This window comes from Onychomys torridus, chromosome 2, assembly GCF_903995425.1.
Source record: "Onychomys torridus chromosome 2, mOncTor1.1, whole genome shotgun sequence".
Classification (NCBI taxonomy): domain Eukaryota; kingdom Metazoa; phylum Chordata; class Mammalia; order Rodentia; family Cricetidae; genus Onychomys; species Onychomys torridus.
In genome coordinates, this window is record NC_050444.1 from 37,886,245 (window position 1) to 37,908,741 (window position 22,497).

A 22,497-nucleotide genomic window follows, 5' to 3' on the forward strand; every position below is an offset into this window, starting at 1 on the left:
ATTTGCCACTTGGATTTCGTAATTTCACATCCGTCACCAACTATGTATCTAGCTATTCAACTCACAATGCTCTGGCGCTGTCTAGGGGTTTTAACATGGCAATCAGACCCACATGCCCAGAGCCAACTTAAATCTCTGTCTATACCTCTTTCTAATCAGACCCACAAACTTTTATCCTAACTGGTCTCTGCCATTCACCATCCCAGAAACCTACCTGGTGTGTCTCCATCACAGAGCAGGGAACCTGCTTCTATTATGTGGCTGGTTCTGTTGCTCCTCTTACTCAACATGCAAGCTCACCACCTTTCCTTACCACACCTTCTCTCTTCAAATTTTTTTTGATATCAATGTTTCCTCTCTTGAGACCAAAAAAGCTGTAAAGCCAATAGTCAGCTCTGTGAGTCTAGCTACCAAGGTCCAGTTTAGTGAATAGTGGGTAAGGGATCTGTAGGAAGCCCATAAACTGAAGTTGATTGACTCTAAACTCCTTGAACTTACACAGTACAAGCTTTCTCAGACTGTTTGCTTGGCATTGTTGTGTACTTCTTTTGTTATAGATAGCTCCCTGGCTTGTGTATTGAATAAATCACCTCACATGACTTTTGAGATCACGGCATGTGTAACACTCTTAGCAATGGGGAGACCACTGCTCATGCATACTAAGTGGAAACCTGGAGAGATTGGATGGTTAATTCAGAGACCCCGCAAGCCTTCCTTTCTAATAGAGCTTTCCTACATTGTGAGCCATATTAAACCTCTCCATCTGCCCCCTTCCCAGCAGTTACCATTTGTGTCATACCTGGGTCAAGTTTCTCCTCCCCAGCCTGTCAACTTTTAAAGGGTGAACATTTTAGTTTCATTTTTCTGCCTTCCAATCATGTAAGAATATAATAGGAATTGGTCAAACTAAAGCTCATTCTATAATTCAGTTTATTATTATTGACATTTATCATACAATATTACTATTCCAATCTTTTATGTGGGCAAAGTAAATGATATAAAATACATAATGAACTTTAACAAATTTAACCATACACAAAATATGGAATGAGCAAAACTATGTTACATGGGTATTTTACAAAGGAAAAAAACAGGCTAATAATACATTTAGATAAAATTTATCATTGAATTTTGGATGTTATATAATATTAAATACAGACATAGTTACCATTAGAGAACCAGTTTGATATTTTACTATTAAAATGAATATTGTGTAAATGAGTGCTTACAAAAATATTTTAAGCAAAAGCTATGGTCTACTCATATACTTGCAGTTATAAAAATATATATTCCTCTGAAACTAATAAACTTGCTTGAGGCATTAGATATTTAAATTCAAATGTATGCTTTCTAAATATTTCAACAACTTAGTATTCTTGACTATATATATAGTATATAATACACACATGGTATTAGAATAGATTTATCAATGAATAACATAATTTTAAGATCCAAGTAACCCTTGTATACATAGGGATACAGGGAGCCTGTGAAGATTTTTTAAATTAAATACATCCAATACACTCAACTCTGGTTGTACCTTTTATTAAGTAAGTTTTCAAAACATTTGTTGAATGACTACATGAGTGGATAATAGTAATTGTTGTTTGTGCCTAAAATTAACTACCCAAACTTTTGTTATTTCTAGTACTACCAATATTTATAGTAACTATCATTTAACAATTTAGCAATTATTTCCATTAAGCTATTTCTTAATGGTAAACCAGGTAAACAGATTTAAGATCGACAGGATAGTAATTCAGTTTGGACCCTGGCATGTCTCTCAGAGGTCCCTGGGTTAAGGGCTCAGTTCATGGTGCTCTTGGGAGGTGGAGGCCAATGGGCAGTTTCCTGTGTCTGTGGAAGCCTTCCTTTCAAAGACTGTAGGGATCAAATCTCCTTCTCATCTTTGTGATTTGGTTAATGAACAAGATAGCTTTGTTCTGCTATCCTCTCCTGCCATGAGGTGCTGCTTACTACAGGCCCAACTACTCAGGCTACAGTTGACTGTTGACTAGAATCTCCAACACTCGGAGCCAAATTAAACCATTCCTCTTTGTAAGATAATTATCTCAGATAATTTGTCACAGTGATCACCACAAAAGAAAAAACAAATGAAAGAAAAAGAAGAAAAGCTGGCTCACACAAATAGCAAACACAGTGAACAAAAGATATCCCTCCAGGCACACCCAATGCCTACTCAACACTGGTGTCTATAGCAGACATCATATCGTTTATTCATAAACTCTATGTTTCATGTTGTCATACAAATAAGACACACAAGTCTAATTTTTATAATTAATTTCCACAAAATAGAACATAGTTGATAAATGATATATAAGGACATATGTATACACATATCTGTATGTCATTTAGCAGACTTCAGGAATCTATCCCTGGGACAGAAGAAACTGTCCTGAGTAAAGCAGGCTTCCCACTAGACTGTATTTTAGCAGACCTTCATGCATGCCAGGTGGTACTTGGCAACATGAATGCTAACAACACCAACAATGGCATATCATTAGAGTAGCAAAGGATTCTGAAACCAAGGATTAATCACTATGACCAGCATTTAATTTCAACACCTAGGAAAATGGTGGCCATTTGTAAAATTACTATGTTGGGGCCATTCTTAGTAAATATGCCTCTTATATTTCCCCTTCCTCTTCTTTTTCAGAGTAAAGATTTCCCTAGGATTCTTCCTTAAACTCCAACGACACAAAAGTATAGTGTGTTTTAATTTACTTGAAACTGAGGTCATCTTAAGCCATTTCAGACTCTTTTGCCCTCACAAGTGGATTATTTTTTAAAACTAGTTAATATATGTTATATTCAAATACTGACTGATGCATATGCATGTTAATGAAATCATAACTGGATAAGGAAGAGTCATTAAATTACAGGCTAGCAGGAAAACTCACTTAAAAACTAGTTTCCCAAAACTCAGAAGCAATTCTGTCAAATACTAAATTTTGGTAGTTTAGTTTTAATACCACTAGAGTGAAAAATCTAGAATTACTTCAGAAATTTTCTAAAAGACAAATGAGTTAAAGCAAGGATATTCATTTGAAATTTTAAAAATATGATTTTATAAAAACACAAATGAGTAAGAAAACACCTGCTCAGCTATGTTGAATCATGGTGCACACTACAGCAGCTTGGACTCATGTAAGAGCACTTGACTGTTTGAAATAGAAATATATTTGCTTTAATTACAATAGTTTACTCTCAACCTAAAGCTTCCAAAAAATAAATAAATACATACTTTGCCTATACTAGCTAATACCACCTCTGAAATTTTGTTTGCTTAAAGTTAGCTAATATCTACTCTGGGATCTGTTTCTCATTTATTTCCTTCATTGCTCAAATTAGCATAAGATCAACTTCATGTCATTCTGAACTGAAGTACTCAAAGTTAAACTCAATACAGTCACAAATAGTGCCATTCCCATGTAACACGCACGGCAGCATCTTAGTCTGTCTTAGGCAGTGTCTCACACTGTAGTTAACACTGATCTCACACTCACTCCCTAGCTCAGGCTGGCCTAGATGTTCTGGCAATTCTAAGGCATCATTCTCTTCTGCATACTGGTGTTGCGGTTGGAGCTTAAAGGAGAGCCAACACAGTTCCACATATGGCTTCCCATGTGCCAGTCAACTGCTCAACCGCTGTGCCAGTCACAGCCACAGTGTTGTCTTTCCTTTTTAATTGAGCATCTTGCTGCAAGCAGAGTGGCCACTGAAGCCACAAGGGCCTGAAGACACTAGACAAAAGTGTGTTGAAGGGAAAGAAAGCAGCAGGAGCTCCAGATGGAATGCTGGTTAAGAAGGAATGCACAGCTACTAGAAACTCAGCACTACACATCCTGTCAAGCAAATCTGCGACAGACGCTCTCACCCTCTGTCTGTCTGTCTGTCTCTCTAAATAAGAAGTAGGTATATTTTTAGCACTCAGATCTTCATATTTTGACAAAATTAAACCTTGTAATGCTAGAAACCAATGAGAAAAACCTGTGAGATAGTACATAGGATTCAGGGCCCAGGATAACATTGGAAATCTCTTAACAGTAGTCTATGTCTGCAGACAGAAGTAGGAAGAATAGTAAGCAGGCTTTCTCAGCAGCCTGTCAATCAACACTGGTTACAGAGGAGAGTGCAACAGTAAAGCAAGTGTGTCCTACAATTTCAAGACCTGCTGAAGATCCAGTGTCAAAAGGAAGTATATATTATGGTAGTGAAAAAACGATTACTCATCTATCAGAGATTTTTATCAGTTTTCTCGTCAGCCTGGCTTGCAATACATGTGTAACCTCTTCAATTATGAATGGGAAATACCCCAAAGACCCTATAGTTCTCATACATTGAAGACATTTTGCATATTCCCACTTGACTTTGCAACGTAATTTGTATAATTAAATGACAATACACGTCACCAAGCTCCAACTTTAGTAAGAAAATAAGTATTAATATTTTAATGGCTCTCACATTAATAAAGAAAAGCAGCACAATGCATAAAGAAAGTAGGTTTCCCAGGTTAAACTCTTACTCTACCATGTTCACCATGTGAACTTGTCCAAGTCACTGGGATAGTCTTTGCTTTAGCTTAGCTATGGAGTGTGGGTAATAAAACATGGTCATATTTCATCACTGCTACAAGGCTATGTGAAGAAGGAATAGCAAAACTTGGGCGAGGCAACCAGAGGTGCCATTTAGTACACCCTAAACCATGGAGGCTATGATTTTATTACACTAAAAATTTACAGTGATGGATTGATGTTACTATAAACCACTAGGAAAATTTTAAAGTTAGTAAGTGCTGTGTGTACAAAGATAATATGTTTAACTCAAAATATCCACACTGATCACACTCTGTTCTGTAGAGTGGATCCTTAGAATAATGTATAAATACTGCCAAAGCTGACAATATGCTCAATGAACATAACCGTGCTTCATGGGCCTTTTGAGCTCTGTGCAGGCTTACTTCCAGGATGAGTGAGGAACAGGAAAGCGTCATAAAGGGCCTTTGAGTCGATCCGTTCTCACTTTCACAACTTTCAGCAGATGACAGTTATCAGAGCACCAGAGCTGTGTGCTAATGGTAGCAAGAATGTTAATTTCCTGAAAGTTATGAATGCACGTCCTATAAGTAAATATGCAAGTGTAGGCCCTATCATAATTAAATTCAAAATACTAAGGCTTTTCTTTAGCAACTGATGTTGGTTTTCCCATGATTAATCACATACAGATTTATTGGAAAGAATATCAGGTGCTCTGTGAGTGCCTAATAATTTTTTACCTTAACTACTAGGATACATGTATCCCATACCTTTGAAACACATTTTTTAAATTAAATATATCACTGGCAATTAACATAGCTTTTAATGATGGTCTGAAAGTCATGAAATTTATAAAGTAAAACGGTTTGCCCAAAACTGTAGTTAAGGTAAGGATTTCATGTGTTTAGCCTACATCCACACACAGTCCTGTGCTGAACAGTGGCCTTCAGGTCAGTGATGGACAGTCTTATAGGAGATGGTTCCATAGGCCATACCATCTGATGAGGCCCTAGTCATTTCAGCGTGTGTAAGCGTATCCCATGACATTTGTACAATGATACTATCACCTGAAGGCACAATTTATCCCTATTATTAAGAAAAGTACAACTCTACCAGAATCACAGTGATGATGTTTTAATTATTTTAAAAATTATATATTTAAAACCAATATTAATCTATTCACGGTGTTAAAAACAATGTTAGTGTATCAACACAGACGTGATAAACACTGCATATACTTTAGAATGAATAAGTCTATACCTTGGTTACAGAAATTATCAAGGTTCTGCCCTAACAGCCCTTTAAAGTACGACAAATAAATCTATTTTCACATCTTACATATATAACTTTATAGAAAAATACTCATGATGGTATAGTATTTTAAGGATCTGACATCTCACAAGAAGACTTCATAAAATTATGTTTGTCTGTCTCAGTTCAAGGTTGAGTTTTCAAATAGGCTTTTTTCTTCCTCACTCCCTCCTCTCATTTCCCCAATCCTGGCAACTCCCTAGCCATCAATGGTCCATCACCCAGCATTCATGGCTCATTGCGGAGATCAACAGAAGCACCTTCCTGCTGGAATGTTTACACAGACAGAGAACATACTTGACAACAGTGAGAAAGTCCTTCCAGAACCTCACAACTTTCTTCACTACCAAGAAGCCTTAGAATAAATAGAGGCTTGTATTTTCCTACCTCCCACACATGCACTTCTGTGTGGTTCAGGGGGGAGATGAACACCTGTGCCTCCCAATCTACACTGTCTGTAACATTGCTGTATGATGGCTTCCAGAGTGTGGCCATCATTTTTAGTGACAGACTTCTTCAAGAAAATCTACCAAGTATTACACGTGTCCATTGGGGAAGTTAAAAACAAATACAATATAATTAATGAATGAGAAAGGAAGCAAAATAGTTAATCCTTTATCTCTGTATATTTTTCCTATAAATTCCAGCAGTAAATTTTGCCCTAATATGAATCTTTAATGTCAATACATAGAGTGTGATGCTGAACTGTCTGAAGGAGTTGCTAGTTCCAACATAAATATCCAAAGGGAAACCAAACATCAGTTATTTACACCAGGGGAAAGGGCTTCATCTTAAATATGCATCTCGTTATCTTCAGAGGAGAATGTTGAACTTGGTGAGTGTTTGGAAGCTTCTGCTTGCCTGGCTCTTGGGAATGCTTATTCTTCTCCAGCGGGAGGTGGTGGCTCACACAGCTTGTACAGCCTAGAAAAGACACAGGACAGTATGACAATCATTTAGTATACCGCCCTAACCAGAGTGTTTTTATTGGCAGAATAAATACATTAAATAATTTCTTGGCTCCATCAGCCATTTACCACATTGACTGTTCTATGGAAAATAGCATATGATGAATCAGCTTGATCCAAAATTTTGGACCTGTGATTTAGAAAGTACTTTCATTTTTTCTAGCACATTTAGAAGGCTGCTCATTAAACAACAGTTCCCTTTTACCCCCAACCATAAAACTATTTCTTTGCTGCTGTTATGAACTGTAAATATCTGATATACAGGCTATCTGATGTGACCTCCCCAAAGGGGTTGTGACCCACTGGTTGAGAACAACTGACCTAGCAGCTGAGCTAAAGTGCTTGGGTGTTGGATTGTACCTGTTCTCCTTAAAAAATTAAAGGTACACATGTCCTACTTTGTACATTAGTCTAGTATCTCAAATGCAGAACTCAATTTTGAAACATTTCGTGTGTGTGTGTGTGTGTGTGTGTGTGTGTGTGTGTGTGTGTGTGTGTTGTCAGGGGTGTGCATGGGTGCTAAGGATTGAACCCAGGGCTTTCATACTTGTAAAGCTTGTGCTCTACCACTAAGCCACATTTCCAGTCTCAACAACCCAATCTTACAGCTTTTTAAATGTGATTCAGACCAGGGTTGCCAAGGCAAGTTTACTCCTTTTTGCACAGTAAATTGAACAGGACTTAAAAGCATTGTTAGTCACTTTAGAAAACTATAAACTTCCTTTCCCTGTGACATACAAAGCTGTGCTAATACTAAACCAGTGGAGAGAAATGGGGATAATTTAATACCAAACTGTAAGTCTGGTTAATAAAATGAACTTTATCAGTTTGGAAGCCAGATGTTACTGTCTTTGGAGGTTTGCAAAAGTACTTCATGCCTGAAAGGTGGCTTCTGCCCCATAGGTTATCTCCACAGAGAAGGAGAATTTTGAAATGCTTGTTTTGTCCTTCCCAGAGAAAAGAAGACATTAAATTGAGCTGAAGTAGTTGGAAGATTCTTCTGCAGTTGAAGGACAAGATGCTGCTTCAAATTGCCTCCTAGGGCTGGGAGGCAAACAGAATAATCAGAAGGTTCTTTTCTTTCTCAATTTCTCTCCTCCTATTTCCATGGGAGTTCTGCCTAGTGTGTAACAAAGTACAGAGGCCTGAAGCAGGTAGAATGGAGATGGGAGGGTTGGTGGAGAACGTCCTACTTATCACATTCTATTACCTTGCTCTGCATGCTTGTGCCCAATATGATCAATGCTAGCAGAGAGATGAGTCTTGGAAATGTCTGCCTTGCAAATTGGAGCAAAGGCTGCTCCCTGTAGTCACCAAATGCAATAATAGCTCTGTCTACTGCAGAGCTGGGAAGCTTCGGCTTGTGTGAGAATTCTTGGAAGTGACTCGGGGTTATCTGAGTTCAGACACACTTGTAATAGAAATTGTACAGCTCTGGGAGTGTAGCACAGGCAGGTGAATTTGGGGAGTGAAATTTAATAGGTAAGGAGCTGGACTCTAATGCTGCACCGTGGCTTCTACTTTTGGCAGCTAAATTATTGGTGTGTGTGGGGTTCTTCTGCTGGCCCAGCACATGAAGCTATTATCCTACACATGGGTACCAGAGGTCCTGCATGAGCGAGGGCTGTCCGGGCCCCACTTACTCTTCTGCCTTGTTGGGCTTATATTCCTGCACTGAGCAGAGTCCCCAAACCTCATAGTCTACACCATGCCCCTTACCCTCCTACGTGTGCTAACAGGGCAAACGCCTCTTCTATAGTTAAAATATGCGGTGTCTCAGCAACTGCCCATCTATCAGATGAGAAGCTGGAATCTCAGAGAGAAATACACACACACACACACACACACACACACACACACACACACACACACACAGGAGTTGGGACTCAGAACTTGTTTTCTCTTCTCTTCTCTTCTAAGCACTGATGTGTGCTACCTCTAAAATATACAAGGCAAGTCAAACTCTCATGGTACAATGGTTTCAGGTTTATGATATAACAGAAATAAGGCCAGTGTGCCTTAATGACATCCTTAATGCTATAATTGGTTCTTGATGAAAATTTGGTTCCTGACATAAAGCACAAAGGGCAGCCAGAGCTAGGTAGGACTGTCTCTAAGCCTACCTCATTTCAATGGTGCCTATCACACACACACACACACACACACACACACACACACACACACACACACCTTTGGCTTTGTCTCTGTAGATATATTTCAGACATAAAGTGCTAAATCAGAGTAACAACAATGTTCAGGAAACCCATCCACAAAGACCTACAACCAATCTACCTAAAATTATTAAACTTCAGTACTTGGTGGTCCAACATACTGATTCCATGAGTCAGAATGTCCACACTTCCTATGTGGTGTCCATGGCCACTTCCTCCTTTGTGAATTCCACAACCCCCTACCCTGTTTCCCCTCAGCTTCTTAGACTGTTCATCCTTTATTCTGTTCCTCTGCTTGCTCTCCATACTCAATGTCACCCATAGTGGTATCTCAACCTTCCCCACCACCAGGTAGTAAAATTCAGGTCTTCATTCACCTGTGACTCACAAGACTGTAGCTCTGCCTCAACTACAGACCTGTAGACTGAGCAGCCCACAATATCATCTACACATGGCTGGCTCCTAATTCTCCACCTTAGTGTGACCCAAGCTGAGCTCACCATCTTTGCCCAGTGCACACTCTTTCCATCTGCATTCACTGTCTCAAAGCAGGAACTATTAACCCCTTGGATCCAAGTCAAAGATCTCATGCTTATTCTAGAATGTTTCTTTTCACTAATTCCTCTCCTGTTCCCATCCAAAGGCTATCAACTCTGCCTTCTAATTGTCTCTGTGTTGTTTCAACTTAGTTCTTCATACTAACATCATCTCCTTACAAACGTGTAAGGCCTCTCTGTCCTCTGATGGACTATACCAGTGTCACCTGAGAAGATCCTAAGATTAAAATTCTCCAGACGTGAAGGTGAGGAATGCCACTGTGTTTTTTTCAAGTTACACTGAAAAATCTTCCTTATCACTGTATCTTCCTGTCTGGCATCTGCCTACATCTCCAGCCATCCTTAATCATAGTCATCCATTAGCCACAGAGGTTGCAGAATCTTTTCACCCTGCTTTCACCAAAAGGCCTGCCCCTCCCTGACACATAACAGAAAGTCCATATATGTCAGTATTTGCTTGCCAAGTGACAGGTAACAATAATAAAGTGGATCTTAGGAATACCATGGTGGAGGCTGGTTGGGAGATTTGAACCAAATAAAACCTCAGGTAGAGAGAGCTCACTGGACCTCCAAGAATGAACTTTCTAGAAATCTTTTGCCAGCTTGGCCAATGGGTAGTTTGGCCCTGAGAACTAAGTGTGTCCTCCAGCTAACTGTCTTTGAGGAAAGTGCTGGTTCCTGTCAGGAGGGAGCCTAGGCCGATGTGAGCCTCTGTGTTCTCAGCATCTCCAAAGACTGTGGCTTGTCCTCTCTTCTCGCTCTTCTCCTCTCTCTCTCTCTCCACTCTTCTCCCCTCCTCTCCTCCACCCTCCCTCCCTCCCTCCTTCCTTCCTTCCCTTCCTCCCTCCCCTCTTTCCTGTCTCTTCCTTGCTGGGAATCAAATCCTGGACCTTGTGCATTTCAGGCAGACTTGTCAGTGTTCTACCACTGAGTTAGGTCCCCAGTCACACACTTCATTTCTTTAAGTGGAAGCGCCTTCAGGACCACAGTCACTTCTATCCTCCCTGGGGCACCAGTAATACACACTGTATTTCCTCATTAAATGTCTGCAGAATGAGTGAAATAGTAAATAAAAATTTGAAATGATTTTTATTTCTGTTTTAAGGCTGTTAGTCCTTTGTACAATGTGCCAATTTTATAGCTGATTCATTTTATTATGTTTCATCTCAAAGTGTTTTAAAGATAATCCAATAGAGAAAAGGCTTGAGTTCATCAGTTTGTTTTCTTGTGTTCAGCTGGAGTATTGGCTTATTGATCGGGGTGCTGAAGCCTTATCCCAACCCCACTGTTTATTAGTGTTCAAAGGCTCTAGCTGAAAATACCTTGTAAAGCTATTATCTTGTTTTCTTATTGGAATTTTAACACTTCAGTGGGTCTATTATACAAATATACCACATCTGCTCATGGTGCTAGATAGAATGCTCATGTGTAATGATTATTTAGCAATAGAAAGCCTTGAGACTCTAATCTAGTCAGCCATGAAGGATAACATTAGCAAGACTGGAGGACTACATAGAGTTGGGAGTCAGCACTAAAAATCAATGCAGCTAGAACAGGAGAGCCCCATCCAGTTTCAGGGGGAAAATATGTTTTCCCTCTTAAAAGCACTCTCACCACCCAAGTAGTTTTTCAAAATGAAGTACAACTTTGTAAATGGCTGTAGTCACTGTCCTCTCTCTGGTAATGGTGTTGTGAACAGAAACAAAGAACATCTTACCTAAGTCTGGCTCTGGAGATGCCTGTTTTGTTAAAATGCAAACATACAATAATGACCAATGTAAGAGTAATTATTACCATTGCTCCACTTCAAGATAGATGCCTGCTTATCCTAATCAGGGGAAATCAAATGGAACATTTCTCTGTGTTCATTCACTTAGAGTCCTTTCATATGATAATTGTTGAAATGTGAACATTTGATATAACCAACAGAAAGTTCACTGATTCATTCATTTATTTATTCATTCATGTGGTCTTGAAATAAATGTAAATATTTGATGTGTTATGTAGTCTCTGATAAAATAAAAATATATTCTCTGTCTTCTGAGAACTCATATTTGGGTTGGACAGAGAAAACTCTAATTATTATGGAAACATGACATAAAATGAGGCATAATGTGATACCCGGCATACTAGGAAGCCTGACAAAATAGCAACTCAAGCAAAATCCAAAGCAGGAATAACATCCAAACTGGGGTTTGTGAGTTAAATAGGAGTTTTCCAATCATGGAAGAGGGAAGAGTATGACAATCACAGAGGGGCAATGCAAGCAGTAGACAGTCACAGAGGGGCAAAGGAAAGGGTAGACAGTCACAGAGGGGCAATGGAAACAGCAGACAGTCACAGAGGGGCAAAGGAAAGGGTAGACAGTCACAGAGGGGCAATGGAAACAGCAGACAGTCACAGAGGGGCAATGGAAAGGGTAGACAGTCACAGAGGGGCAATGGAAAGGGTAGACAGTCACAGAGGGGCAATGCAAAGGGTAGACAGTCACAGAGGGGCAATGGAAACGGTAGACAGTCACAGAGGGGCAATGCAAAGGGTAGACAGTCACAGAGGGGCAATGCAAAGGGTAGACAGTCACAGAGGGGCAATGCAAAGGGTAGACAGTCACAGAGGGGCAATGGAAACGGTAGACAGTCACAGAGGGGCAATGGAAAGTGTGGACTGGTTGTTACATTTTGAGTTGTATCTGCCTAGACTCTTCATTTTGAATTCACTTTCAAAATAAAAATGTCTGTTTATTTCAGAAAGCATTCATTAGCCCCTCGCCAAACTTCACCACTGAATTCACCAATTGAACTTCTTACAGTTAGTGTCAGTGTGACACTGAGCATGGACTAGAGCAGATACTTTTGCCATGACTGACACTGCCAGAGGCCAGCAAGCCCTCAGGTAAGTGGTAGATGGGGTATGCTTACCTTGGAGCTGATTGAGGAGTCCGGTCTCTAACCCCCAAGTTCTTAGCTGTGTTCTGAACTCTTGCACCCTGAAAGTCAGGGAAATCGTTTCAGCTCAATAATGTTGTGAGTTAATTCAAATAAACTTGAGTTGAGACATTATTCTAACACTGTCTAACATCATGGGACACTAATAAGAATACAACAGAAACCACTATACGAACACTGTATGAGTGCTCTTATGAGTTATATGGATCTAAATACTATTTATCCTATAGCCTTAGACTCACTCAAAAGTCAGTTTAACAGATTCCCATTTGTTCCCACACCTTAATCTTTATCCTCAGAAACAGTTAATAACTTAAAACACTGAGAACAGGACATGATCAATGCTCTAAACACAGGCTAGTCCCCAATACTTTCACAGAGCAGGAGTCACACCTGCATCTCTTCAGATGGATGGTTATTTTAAGTGTAATAATGTTTTTATAAGAAAACATCTTTTAAATAGTTCTAAAGAATTTCTATACAAGCCATATAAATGTGGATTTATGCAATCTCAGAGTTTTGTCTCAAAGTTGGTGATATAAAGACAATCTTCTTCAGCAATAAAAAGGACCCCATGACCTGTCAGTTTCATGAATGAAATTACAACCGCTGTTTAGCTCCTAATGGCAGATAATTACATTTTGACCCAACTATGACTGTTTGCTGCTGGGAACAGAGAAAGGAGAGCGGCTAAAACAAAACTCTGAATGCTCCAAGTACCCTCTGCACATCCAATACTACCCCAAACACAGGTGAGAGTAAATGAAGAGAAACCCTAACAGATCCCTCTGCACATCCAATACTACCCCAAACACAGGTGAGAGTAAATGAAGAGAAACCCTAACAGATCCCTCTGCACATCCAATACTACCCCAAACACAGGTGAGAGTAAATGAAGAGAAACCTAACAGATCCCTCTGCACATCCAATACTACCCCAAACACAGTTGAGAGTAAATGAAGAGAAACCCTAAAAGATCCCTCTGCACATCCAATACTACCCCAAATACAGTTGAGAGTAAATGAAGAGAAACCCTAACAGATAGAGTCTCTCAAAAAACTAAGAAATGAAAACAGATCTGGAGAGATGAACAGGCAAAAAGGACATACAAGAAGGGATTAAAGAATAGTAACCAGTCTTATTTCTTTTGAAGACATTGAATACTTAGAATATAGGCAAGAACAAAATACGGTTTCTACACACTTCATCAAGTTTCCCTTCTTAAAACTTCCATTAGCCATAGTTTATCAAAACCAGGAGTCAGTACAATACGATGCTATTAATTATGGTACATTGTGTTCAGATCCCACCATTTGCTTCAAGAAGGCTCCTTTTCTGGTTCAGGATCCTCCAGTGTAGAATTACATGCTGCATTTTGTGAACAAGCTCCATCCTTCTATGATAGCTACTTAGAACCTGTTCTTGATGACCTTCATACTTTGGATGGGTACCAGCTGTTATTATGTAGAATGTCTCTGTCTTATTTAGGATTTCTATTGCTATGAAGAGACCATGACCACAGAAACTCTTTAATTGAGGTGGTGGCTTACAGTTTCAGATATTTAGTCCATTATCATCATGGTGGGACATGGCAGCATGTAGGTAGACATGGTGCTGGAGAGGTAGCTGAGAAGTCTACATCTTGCAGGCAAAAGGATGTGGTCTAAAACACTGGGCACTATCTTGAGCATATATGAGATCTCAAAGCCTGCGTGCACAGTAAAACACTTCCTCCAACAAGGCCACACCTTCTAATAGTGCCATTCCCTTCAGGGGCCATTTTCTTTTAAACCACCACAGTCTCAGTTTGGATTTGTCTGGTGTGTTCTTATAATTAGAGAGAGGAGATGCATTTTTGTTTGTTTGTTTTTTTGTTTTTCAAGACAGGGTTTCTCTGTGTAGCTTTGCGCCTTTCCTGGAACTCACTTGGTAGCCCAGGCTGGCCTAGAACTCACAGAGATCTGCCTGCCTCTGCCTCCCTAGTGCTGGGACTAAAGGCGTGTACCACCACTGCCTGGTGAGATGCATTTTTTAAAACAAGAAATCAAAGAAGTGACATTGGGCATTTTCTGTGTATGATATTAGGAGATACATGCTGTCCTTGTATCTTAGCACTTATAAAATTACTTGATCTCTTTTCTAATGGGACATCTACAGTAAAGTCTCCATCTCTTCTTTGTAGGCTTTGCAAAGAAGTTACGACTAAGAGACTGTGAATTGTGAGTCTCCCCTTCAAACTTCTGCTCACCATTTCAGCCCCAACTCATGACATATCAATATTGTGATAGAATGGAATTTTCTATTAAGATGAGTTTCAATTTCCCAAATCCTTTATTCAAGTATATATTTAACTCAGCAGGAACTCATAGATAATGATTAATTTCATTCTGAGGTACAATATGAATTTCTTAAAATTTTTCTCTCAAATTGCTCTGGTTTTGAGTACTGGGAGTTCTTTCTGGTTGCTTCTTGTATACCTTGATCTACCTTCATAATGTGTCAGTGCCTGCTTTTACCCAGTACCCAAAGGCCCATCTTTTCATCTCAGCAAGTAAGTCACCATTTTTCCTTGGACACAACACTTCCTCCCTCCTTCCCTTTCTTCCTCCCTTCCAAATCGTGTTGAGAAGCCAAGAGAAGCCAAGTTCTGGATACTCTATGTCCTTGTTAACTACTGGCAAAAAGTTGCTTCTAGACCTTTTTTGCAGACAGGGTTAGTTTACTAACAAACAAGCTCACACACTATTTCTACATCTATATTTAATCTGTGTGTACACATATTGTGTGTGTGTGTGTGTGTGTGTGTGTGTGTGTGTGTATGTGAGTGCATGTGTGTGTTGGCCTTATCTATTAGGTCATATTGACACTAAAGTACCACAGGACTCACTAGTGATTCTAGCCTTTTCGTTCTTCTTTATTTGTAACCTGTCAGTGACAATCCATCTTTTCTTACTTAGATTACCATTGGTAGTGAGGTCAATCCTAATGTGTACAAGAATCAGTTTTAGAATGTCTAGGTCATACCTGCATAAAAAATAAGTTTTGCAACTAGGTACAATATTCATGTATAATTCTCTGTCATTTCATAATATTTCATTAAGTAATTGATAGAAAGCTTTTCACATAGTTGGTATAATTAGAAACAACTATTGGTATATTTTCTATTCATCTATAGAGTTCTCAGATGAAAGAGTGATAAACAAAATATGTACAGTTTAGATTCTACCTGGCTTTTTGGTCTTTCTGATTCTATTTTATATATCACATACACATATATATATTTGATATGTATATCATGCTTGCGATGAACTTTGTAGCAGTGATGTTAGACATATGTATATCAACTCTCTATCTCTATTTTCTCTAGGTCCATTTTGTTTTCATGATTGAAGATATTACAGAAGGTTGCAGTCACTCAGACCCACTGGTGGAAATGCATATGGAACTAACTCAAAACAAACTCTTCCGTGGAATGTTCATGAGAGGCTCACTCTAGCTCCTTCTTACAAGGTGTAATTTTGGGAGAGCTTTTCCAAAGTTTCCCACGTGCGTTCTCTAAGAGTAACACAAGAAAAGCAAAGAAGACTTCATTCACCCTTTTGTTCTTGTTTCTGACCTAAATCCCACCTCTGATATGAGAATTTACCTGTTTTTTTTGTTTTGTTTTGTTTTGTTTTGTTTTAAAGCAGAACTTGTGCATGTACTTCCCCAAGTCCTTCCTAAACCTCACGGCAATCTGCATCTATGCTTGTCACTTGCCATCTGGACAACAGTATGTCACATTTTTCTGATGGGTCTAAACTTAACGAATCCATGTGTGACCTTCTAAGTTCCATTTAGTCAGCTTCTAACCCATGATACCTAAAGCAGAAGTGCCAAGGCATGCACACCCACTGGACCTGAGATCCATATGGCAGATGCTAGCCCACTGTTGGCTTCTTCCGTCCATGTCTTCACTGGCTAGCTTAAAATTCCATAGTGAAATCTTAGGAACAATCCTGGGGGGCGGGGGGAGGGGAGGTTGACAATGCTTATGTTTGCCTGAGTCAAGTTTTAATGAATAAAGTGGTTATAATAACAAAAGCATATCTAATGCCACTGGACAACCCCAGGCAAGTCAGCTTTTACTGAAGCAGGCCAAGGATGGAGACAGAAAAAACAAAAACAAAAAACAAAACAAAAAAAAAGTAAAACTGCTGACTTTCATGCTGTGGATATCGCTCTGTACAAATAAAATGCTGTTTGGCCAGTGGCTAGGCAGGAAGTATAGGCGGGACAAGAGAGAAGAGGATTCCGGGAAGTAGAAGGCTGGAGAGAGACTCCACCAGCCGCCGCCATGAGAAGCAACATGTAAAGACACTGGTAAGCCACAAGCCATGTGGCAAAGTATAGACTAACAGAAATGGGTTAATTTAAGATAGAAGAAGTAGATAACAAGAAGCCTGCCATGGCCATACAGTCTGTAAACAATGTAAGTTTCTGTGTGCTTTCTTGGTTGGGTCTGAGCGACTGTGGGTCTGGCGGGTAAGAGAGATTTGTCCTGACTGGGCCAGGCAGGAAAACTCTAACTACAAATGGCGCCCAAGGTGTTGGCAAGAGTTTCCACCTAAAACCTGAGAAAAAAGATTCTAAAATGGAGCTAAAAACAGCCTCCTAGTTGTCTCTCTTAAGTTAGCGGCAGCCTGCAGGTTTGAGCTACTAAGGCGGGTTCCTGGCGTGTGCGTCTGACCTGCAGTGTGGCTGGAATGAAGAATCTACAAGCGGCACTTTACTCTGCTGCGTGGTAGATTTAGCCTTTGCTAGTTTAAAAAAAAGTTTCTGGGCTATGTGCTGCTTTGATAGAACTGCTTCTGATAGTTGATGGTACACATGGCTCCAGACCCAGAGCTGGCGGTAAACTGTACCACCGCCATGTTGAGAAGCTGAGGTGGGTGGAGCCGGCAGCCATAGTGGCATTTCAGTCTTACAAAGATGGATATTACACAGAGAATCTGGTTTATGTTGTCTTTGGGATTTTTAACCACAGAAAAAGATTTGATCATAAAAGCTGTTGAGTTAAACAAATATGTAAATTTTAAAGGTACCTTGACTTCGAAATTTGGATATAAGGATATGTTGCTTTGGAAAGGAGTCTCTGCTTTTGTTTCCACAGAAAGCCAGAGGCTGTGGATTTGTTCCAGATTAAGATATATCAGGTTTGATCAGCCAAGACCACCTGAAAGGTCTCCAATGACACCATGGCCCAGATGATCCGACATCCAGAATGGTTTCAAGACAACTGGCTCAGAGGTTCACCCTAATGGACTACTCCATAATCCTAAAATTTTCTTTGTGTCCCCATAAGATACAGCGCCCCCCTCCAGCAGGAAGTAGTAAGAGAAACTACGCCCAAATTCCCAAAATTATCAAGCTGGCTTTGGAGATGGAATTGGCTCACTCCTTCTCTAAACCCAGACATATTGCTAAAAGAAAAGGTTAAGAGCTTCTTGTGTCCCAAATCAGAAGAGCCCTCTGGTGTGGGACAGAGAAAAACCACTATTTTATTTTAATTGGGTTGATTATAAATGAGATCTCTTTCTAAAGAAGAAAAGAGGATAGGATATAGATATAATAGGATGAAAGGGTAGATTAAGGAACTTACTTCTAAAGAGCAAAAACTTGTTTAAAATGTTTTACATTGGTGTAGATTTTAGTCTATTGATACAAACTTAAAGTTAATTTTGTTATACTGTGTGTATATTTCCAATCGTGTTTAAGGTATTATGTTTGTATAGTTCATTTTAAATTGAAATGGATAATTAAAAATAGATTAATAGTCGTAGCCATGTTAGTTAAGTCTTCTAGATATACATAGACATATTTAAGATAGATAGGTAATATTCAAATACTTCAAAGACCTACAGAATATGGCATTTAAAATACTTTTAAAATTTAGACTTTCTGGACAGTGAGACATGTCTGCTCCTGGCAGCACCAATTTACTTCAGAGAGGAGGATGGGCATTGAAGATACTTCATATGGAGTTTATCTTCACCTTGGCAAAAATAGCCATTTTGGCAAGAAACTATTCTTGCCTGGACTGCTTGATCGACTGTACGTGCAGGACCCATAGAAAGGTGACCACTGAACTTTGCTTGACAAAATGGTCCTTCAGGTTCCTGCTTCGCAGAGGAAACTGCCAGACATTCTACAGGACGCTGAGAGAAGTGACCAAGAGACTCTAGCCCTGTGGGCTGAAGACAAATGCTCCAACTTTACAAAGGAACATTAGGTGACTGTCCAGGCTGCCAGCTGTCTCTGTCTACCCTGCAAGACTCCCGAAAAAATGCTTACATCCTTCTCCCGGTTCTCAGGTAATATTATATCCTTCTGAGGTCTTTGATGTGGTTGAAGACTAGATAGTTATAATTTCCTCAGTTATGATAAAAGATAAGTTAGATATAAAACCTTAGACTCACAAATATAAGATAGATAGGATATCTTCTTTAATATTGTAACTGTAATTCTTGCTTGACAATTGTTTTGTTATATGTAATTTTACTATGTAAAAGTTAAAACCTTCCTTAAAAAAAAAGAAAAGGGGAAGTGCTGTGGATATCGCTCTGTACAAATAAAATGCTGTTTGGCCAGTGGCTAGGCAGGAAGTATAGGCGGGACAAGAGAGAAGAGGATTCTGGGAAGTAGAAGGCTGGAGAGAGACTCCACCAGCCGCCGCCATGAGAAACAACATGTAAAGACACTGGTAAGCCACAAGCCATGTGGCAAAGTATAGACTAACAGAAATGGGTTAATTTAAGATAGAAGAAGTAGATAACAAGAAGCCTGCCATGGCCATACAGTTTGTAAACAATGTAAGTTTCTGTGTGCTTTCTTGGTTGGGTCTGAGCGACTGTGGGTCTGGCGGGTAAGAGAGATTTGTCCTGACTGGACCAGGCAGGAAAACTCTAACTACACTTTCATTTCTCTTATTACTGCTTAAATGTCTTTTGGACTAGCTCAATTTTATTTTCCAATCAGAACAATGGAAGCCAATGCATTAAAAAAAAGAATTTAAACTATTTAAAACCAAGTTACCTTGGTTCTTCAAATGCTGTTGGGTTACAGTTTAGGAAATTCATTTTATTTAAAAGGGAACACAGAAAGAGTCCAGTCTCTAGTGATGGAAAGGCAGCTGAAAGGATACTATTCAGACTCAAATGGAAATTCTGAGGTGAGCACTTTATCCTCAGGATGATGCATACATCATGCAAATATCTTATCATGGACTGGAAGACTTTGGAAGATCACTGAAACTAGCAGGGCTATCAATTCCTCTTCTTCTTTGCCTCTGTCCCCTCTTAATCTACTTCCCAGGTTTAGTAAATTGCCTACAATTTCCAGAAGTGCCATACATCCTTTATTTTGTTACTGCTAAAAGCCCAGTCCATTCTTGTTTTATGTGACCATTTCCCTTTTTGCTTCCAAGTCACACAGCACAGAAATCCCTTTCCCAAGTGTGCACACTTGGACTAGGTGTCTGTACTGTTTTCTCATTGGACATGCTTCCCAGTCATGGCTTACCCAGAGTCCCATGCCTAGAAATGTCTACCACACACAGGCACCCATAAGCTACCCGATAAATGAACAGAGGCAAACCAGGTCCTAGAAAACAACTTCCCTAAGACAGGCAGGAGAGAGGGACTTACCTGCTTTCTCATCACATCGGTGGCCTGCATAATGTATCTAGGAGGCAGCCCATGGCTTCTGGCTAGAATGATGGCCTGCTCCAGTGTCACACTCAGGGTGCACCTGTGGGCCAAGGTAATGGGAAGCATAGTCAGACCCAGTGATCCATTCCTAGAGAAATCAGAGCTACCAGTGTCATCAGAAACCAGCCAAGCTCAAAGTTGCTCAGAATCCAATAGTGATTCTTCTACATAGAATTCCTGTTTACAAAGAAGGCCACAGAGGCACATACATGACTGGGGCTATATGTTACAAAAATTTAAATTTAAAATGAACTTATTGTAAACTATGTATAAAAGCAAACTTCACCATAGGAAACTGGTTAACCATATTTATAATAAAATCTTTATTAATAATGCATATAATTTAGAAGAAATAGTTTTGTATTTATCCACTTCTACATATTGGCGGTTAATAGATTTTGGGTTGGGTTTTTAGAGACACAGTCTTATGACTTCAGTCACAGAGTGACTTCAAACTCATGATCGCTCTGTCTTAGCCTCTTCAGGAATGGGATTACCTGGCTAGGAATTTTTCTAGATCTGTCCAGGACGTTCTTCCACTAGTGACAGTACAAAACACTAAGTAACAATGCAGGTGATTGTATATGAGGAAGTCTGACTCATCGTTAGTTATGAGACTATGGTACAGAATCCCAATACATTTGGTAGATTTTACTGATTATTTAGAAGAAGAAGAGGGGATTTAAAAGCACCATTTATAATATGAAAAGACCCTGCCAAGGTTAGGCTCTATAATTACACATCACTCTAAGAAGGAACATGATGAGTTCCTCTGCCCAATAAATAACATGAGAAGTTGTCCCCTTATAACCACTGCCAAGAATTCCTCTGGATTGATCACATGCCAATGGTCTGAAGTTACATAATTAGCTTCTAGTTGAACTCAATGTTCACAGGTATTTAGTGTCTGAGTCAATTCAAATTGTTTCACACACTGTTGTACATGCACCTGCAGGCCACCAAAGGCCAACCAGTGTATCTGATGGTTCATGTAAAAAGAAAATCAATTTCATTTAACTGCCTGCCTCCTCAACAGACTACAATCTTTTTGCCCGCTGTAAGTTGTCCTCTGCTCCAATTTTAAATCTGTTGACCATAACATTTTAATCAATAATGCTCCTTACGCTAGTTGAATGAAGCTCAAGGAATAAAAAAAAAAATTTAATTTAATTTTATAATCCTGAGACATTCCTGCACTTTCCTGATAAAGCATGGCTTGCCTCTTCTACTGGGAACACAGATACAGTGAGGGGTTTTCTGTTATCAACCTTCTTATTCATTTTACACTGACTTATTCCTCATTTTACAAGTTGTAAATAGTGACACAGCAGGAAATTGCCTGCCAGAGACTTGAAAATATTTGAGTTCAACTGGGCCATAGATGTAGCCAATAAGATACAGTCAAAGAGGGGGCATCCAAGTGTTAGTTATCTCTTTTGTCTGTCCCCTCCTACCCTCTGGTCTTTCAAGAAAGAATATCATTATTTAACACTGGCTGCTACTCACTGTGTAGCCCAGGCTAGTCTAGAACTCACAGTAATGATCTTGCTTAGCCTCCCAAGTGCTGGGATCAGAGACATAGGATACCACATTTGGCTGAGTGGCACCTGTTTAAAAAAAATCAATGATATCTCACTTAATGAAAAATTAACCTTCAAATAGCTATGCATGTTTTCTTTCCCCAGCCAATCAAAAAGAATGCTGTGTATATTTTAATAGAGTCCTAGGATTGACTAAAAAATATTTTTAAGGACATTTTTTCAAAAAAACAAAACACTGGGAATGCTGCCTGTTTCCAATTCAGGATGCCAGGCTTCTCCAGGCTCATATTTCCATGCATAACATCCAGAATTCCACCACCCTAAGTGAAGTGTGCACAGGAAAGCTGAGCACAGAGCTCCCAGCTCGGTGGGTGATAGGTCATTATTTGCCTCATAACTCTTCATCTTCTCTCAATTCACTCTTTCTTTCTTTTTCTTTCTTTCTTTCTTTCTTTCTTTCTTTCTTTCTTTCTTTCTTTCTTTCTTTCTTTCTTTCTTTCTTCCCTTTCCCCTTCCTTCCTTCCTTCCTTCCTTCCTTCCTTCCTTCCTTCCTTCCTTCCTTTTTTTTTGTTGTTTTTTTTAAGACAGGGTTTCTCTGTGTAGCTTTGTACCTTTCCTGGAACTCACTGTGTAGCCCAGGCTGGACTCGAACTTGCAGAGATCCACCTGCCTCTGCCTCCCGAGTGCTGGGATTAAAAGT

General features: G+C 39.5%; 1 protein-coding gene across 1 annotated transcript in view; it reads right to left on the reverse strand.

The window, feature by feature from the left end:
• Positions 1–2,216: 2,216 nt before the first annotated feature.
• Prex2 (phosphatidylinositol-3,4,5-trisphosphate dependent Rac exchange factor 2) overlaps positions 2,217–22,497 on the reverse strand; it is a 297,248-nt gene continuing 276,967 nt past the window's right edge. Inside the window, exons 38-40 of the mRNA XM_036177419.1 lie at positions 20,194–20,296; positions 12,482–12,549; positions 2,217–6,791 (exon numbers count right to left, since the gene is read on the reverse strand). Coding sequence (XP_036033312.1) covers positions 6,746–6,791; positions 12,482–12,549; positions 20,194–20,296 — 217 coding nt within the window. The 3' untranslated portion in view covers positions 2,217–6,745. The remainder of the gene's footprint in view (positions 6,792–12,481; positions 12,550–20,193; positions 20,297–22,497) is intronic.